Source organism: Priapulus caudatus, unplaced genomic scaffold (genome assembly GCF_000485595.1).
Source record: "Priapulus caudatus unplaced genomic scaffold, Priapulus_caudatus-5.0.1 Scaffold503, whole genome shotgun sequence".
NCBI classification, from domain to species: domain Eukaryota; kingdom Metazoa; phylum Priapulida; class Priapulimorpha; order Priapulimorphida; family Priapulidae; genus Priapulus; species Priapulus caudatus.
This window is the reverse complement of record NW_014577564.1, coordinates 177,906-181,824: the sequence shown is the minus strand read 5'-3', so window position 1 is coordinate 181,824 and position 3,919 is coordinate 177,906. Positions and strand designations below refer to the sequence as shown.

Here is a 3,919-nt window from a genome sequence, read left to right as displayed (position 1 = left end):
TCTACGCTAAGTTATTGTTTAAGCAGCGACTCTCCATGTTAATTTTTCTCTGAGTGTTATAAAGAGATTTTATTGTTGCACAGATGTTGCATTTACTTTATAAACGTGGCAGTAATGATGCTAAGAACTGTGGCGCCCTCTGGTCAGTTGGTTGTTCATACAGTGTTCCAGTTGGCAGATGCCACTTGTTTGTGACTGTTGTTGTTAATAATGTTTTTATATGAAATGATCAGGTTATAAGACACACACGTTTGTAAATTTGATGTTTATAGTTTCAACACTTGTAAATAAGGAATACAGAGTGGTATTTTTAATTGCATTTGTTGTGTTATTGTTTCAATTTGTATATATTTTCATTACAAGATCTTCTGAGCTGGCTTTAAGATTGTCATCGTTGACTCTCCCATGCTAACCTTTGCTATGAACCTAATGCTCTACTACATGTAACCATGTCGTCATATCACCGTTTATTCTGACACCAGCACATCTCGTACAATAACGTGCTCAAGTATGGGGCGTTTGATCCTGACACAAGCCGAGCGAGCGTAAGATATTGTTTCTACTACGAGTAATTTTATTTCATTATTTATTAAACGCACGCAGCAACACGTTACAGGACCCATATTGACCCGCTCACCTCTCGCCCAGCTCTATTAGAACGTTAGCGAGAGTCATGTTGCCCTCTACCTATTCTACCTGCTAGATGGAAAGCCCCCTACTCGGCCCGTGCACAAAGAAATGTAGCGTTTTCTGGGATTAGGGTGTGTCTTTCCGTATATGCTAAGTATATATCGATACACGAATACTATTCTATGTTCTAAAGAAGTTGTGATCAACTTTCTATAAAATATTATTTATACTACATATTACAAATTCTCTCTGAACATTTCTATAAATATTCTATAACAAAAGTTACGGTAACAAAAATTCTATATATCTTCCGATTTTATAACAATTCTCTGTAATAAACCTCTGTAAATGATCTACAGTAAAAAAACATTATTCTTCATTTCTCTTTTCTAAAGAAATTACAATATTTCTCTAATGCTTGACAGCTTTCTCGGTAATATGATAGGTAGACCACGCATAGCAAGCCTCATAATTATTCATTTAATTACCCTCTGCAATATCATCCGACTCCTACACAACAGCAAATCTCTTTGGTATGGCGCAATAGCACATAACAACATCAGGTAAGCTCGGCAATAAGGCGATATAAATTGGGAATGGTCAACAATAGCCAGAATTTAAAAAAAAATAGAACCTCGAGCGTGTTGCGACGGAACGTGCTTTTATGGCGCGATAAATCTTCACGAAATCTTCATTCAGCGTCCAGTTCCAACAAGTAGCTCTGATGTCATTCCAGTACACTGCAGTATGTGCTCTTATCTTGAGGAGATACCAACATAATCAGCTGGAGGTATCTTGTGATTGAACCTGTGTAAAGATTTATGTCATGTGTTTATTACGTCAATCTTCGGATCAAAAAGCAAATCCTCATTGACCGTTATTGCGCTGCATTATCAAAAACTTGGGCGTAAGAACGATTGCTTTCTCTAAATTTGCACTCTTCGTACTTACACACATTCTTGATTAGAATTCAAACCTCGCAGAATGAGTAACCAGAAGATAAATGGCTTTATTACTACGGTATAAATATGGTCAGCAACGCGCGTGTGAATGCGTGCACGCGCGTGTGTGTCGTGCGTGAATGCGTGCACGCGCGCGTGTGAATGTGTGCACGCGCGTGTGTGAATGCGTGCACGCGCGTGTGTGAATGCGTGTGCGTGCGTGCGTGCATCTGCGTGTGCGTGTATGTCTGCGTTTCCGCGTATTTTTGTGTGCGCGCGCGTGTTAGTGTGTGTGTGTGTGTGTGTGTGTGCATGTGTGCGTGTGCGTGTGTGTCTGTGTGTGTCTGACTCTATCTGTCTGTCTGGCTTTGCGTGGGTGAGTGTGCGCGCGCGTAAGCGTGTGTGAGTGTGCGCGCGCGTAAGCGTGGGTGAGTGTGCGCGCGCGTATAAGCGTGTGTTAGTCTGCGCGCTGTAAAGTATGGTTTGCAGATGGGTTGGTCGGCGGTAGCGCGTTTGATGTAGTATGGATGATGGAGATAAGAAACGGTGGAGTTGTTGTTGAGAGAATTGTTGTGCATTGTGCAGAGAGAATTGTTGTGCATGTGGGAAACGGGTGTGGTTATCCGCGCGCGCGCGACTTTCTTAGCTAGAAATGTATAAATGGGAGGTCTTGGTTGAAGAGAGAGGTCGGAAGTGAGTGTGCGAGTCACGCGGCTGCGTGCCTCTGTGCGCGCGCATGTGGGTTGAGAAACAATAATACTATTTGCTGAACACAACTGCTTGGACTTTGGAGGTTTCATTATTCATCGCTACAACTAATCTACTTTGAACCGGGTAACGTCATCGTCGTCGTTACAGCGCGCGTAAGCGTGTGGGTGTGCACGTGTGATGAGGATATGTGTGGATACCAATAACAACGATCTGTGCATGTATCATGGGAATCGTATCATGGCTGACGTACCATTTTTCTTTTCCATGATGCACGATGTGTACCTGTGTACTATATGTGTCCATAATGCACGTCCATTGGGTTCGTGAGCGTGTAATATAAAGGCGAATTGAGACAATCGGAAACCGATCGCCAGTTGAATGTATAGGGTGGATTTTGATTATAGTTCGTTGGCTAAGATCCGGATTCGCACATGCCCCGCATGTCGCATAAGTAAAGAAATAAATCGTATTTTATACGAATTGTATATTTTCAAATTAGAGTGCGGATACGCGAGAATGGTGTGGTATAATTATAATAAATGTGCATTACGAATTTACGATCTGTCTCACTTTAAAATATACAGGGTGCCCACACAAGCTACGCCGACAGATTCATTCTAGGCATCGCTCTCTCTTATTCTGCATGTACAATTTCAACGATATGTTCGCCTTTTTGGCAGATACTGGCATTGAAATGGGAATTGGAGATATGGATAATCGCACACCGTGGAGTAAACATTTTTCTCACCAAACTATTTGTAGCTATTTGTCCATTACTATGGTAGTATAATTTCTGAAAAATAATGGTTTTTTGGCAGACGCTGGTTATGCCGTAAACCCACATCTGATTGTCGACTGCATTAGTGAAATTTCCAAAGTTTTGAACGTTTTGCATTATCTGTGTTTACGCGCGCCCAGCATTTGCGGAAAGAAATATAGTATATGATTGAAAGTATACGTTCAAGCACAAGGGCGAATACACATGGTTTGCTGGATATTACAGTTGTCTATCACAATATCTTGCTTAAAAATTCTATGGTGTTCATGTAGGATATCCGCAACAGGTTCATCGTGGACATACAACCGACCGACCATGCAGTCTTTCCAGAATCTTCTTAAACTTTGTCGGTGTTTCTATTTTGAATTATTATATTATATTTTGTGCGACATCCTAGAAAGCAGACACTGGATCCGCTACTGGATATCGTTTTATGTTTTCTTTCAAGGTTATGAGGACAAAATCTTCATAATGTTTGGTGATTTTGCACATTTAGGCTGCAATTATCGTGAGAATGTCAAACATCTGTACATTGAGCATCTATATACTGTCGTACTAAATTATCACACCTTACGGTCTTACCTAGGAGACTTCGGCAGCAATCTGGCTTCTTCTTTCGATATATAAGCAGAAAGTATACGGGTATTCCACTTAACAGGAGGCAGGCCGCAGTCAGTGACTTCACGGGTTGTAGATAAATAGGTGTAATTATCAACGCAGCACAGCCAAGAAGGAAAACGATGTGCACGCACATCGGAAACTGAAATAATGAATCACGTTCGTGACTATGGTGGAAACAATGAATCACGTTCGTGACTGTGGTGGAAACAATGAATTACGTTCGTGACTGTGGTGGAAA

General features: G+C 41.3%; 1 protein-coding gene across 2 annotated transcripts in view; it reads right to left on the bottom strand.

Moving 5' to 3' along the window:
- Positions 1 to 811: 811 nt before the first annotated feature.
- Positions 812 to 3,919, bottom strand: part of LOC106811092 (Y+L amino acid transporter 2-like) — a 9,790-nt gene continuing 6,682 nt past the window's right edge. For both annotated transcript variants that reach the window (XM_014814622.1, XM_014814623.1), the window contains 2 exons: positions 3,643 to 3,820; positions 812 to 1,437 (listed from right to left, as the gene is read on the bottom strand). In XM_014814622.1, coding sequence (XP_014670108.1) covers positions 1,358 to 1,437; positions 3,643 to 3,820 — 258 coding nt within the window. In that variant the 3' untranslated portion in view covers positions 812 to 1,357. The remainder of the gene's footprint in view (positions 1,438 to 3,642; positions 3,821 to 3,919) is intronic.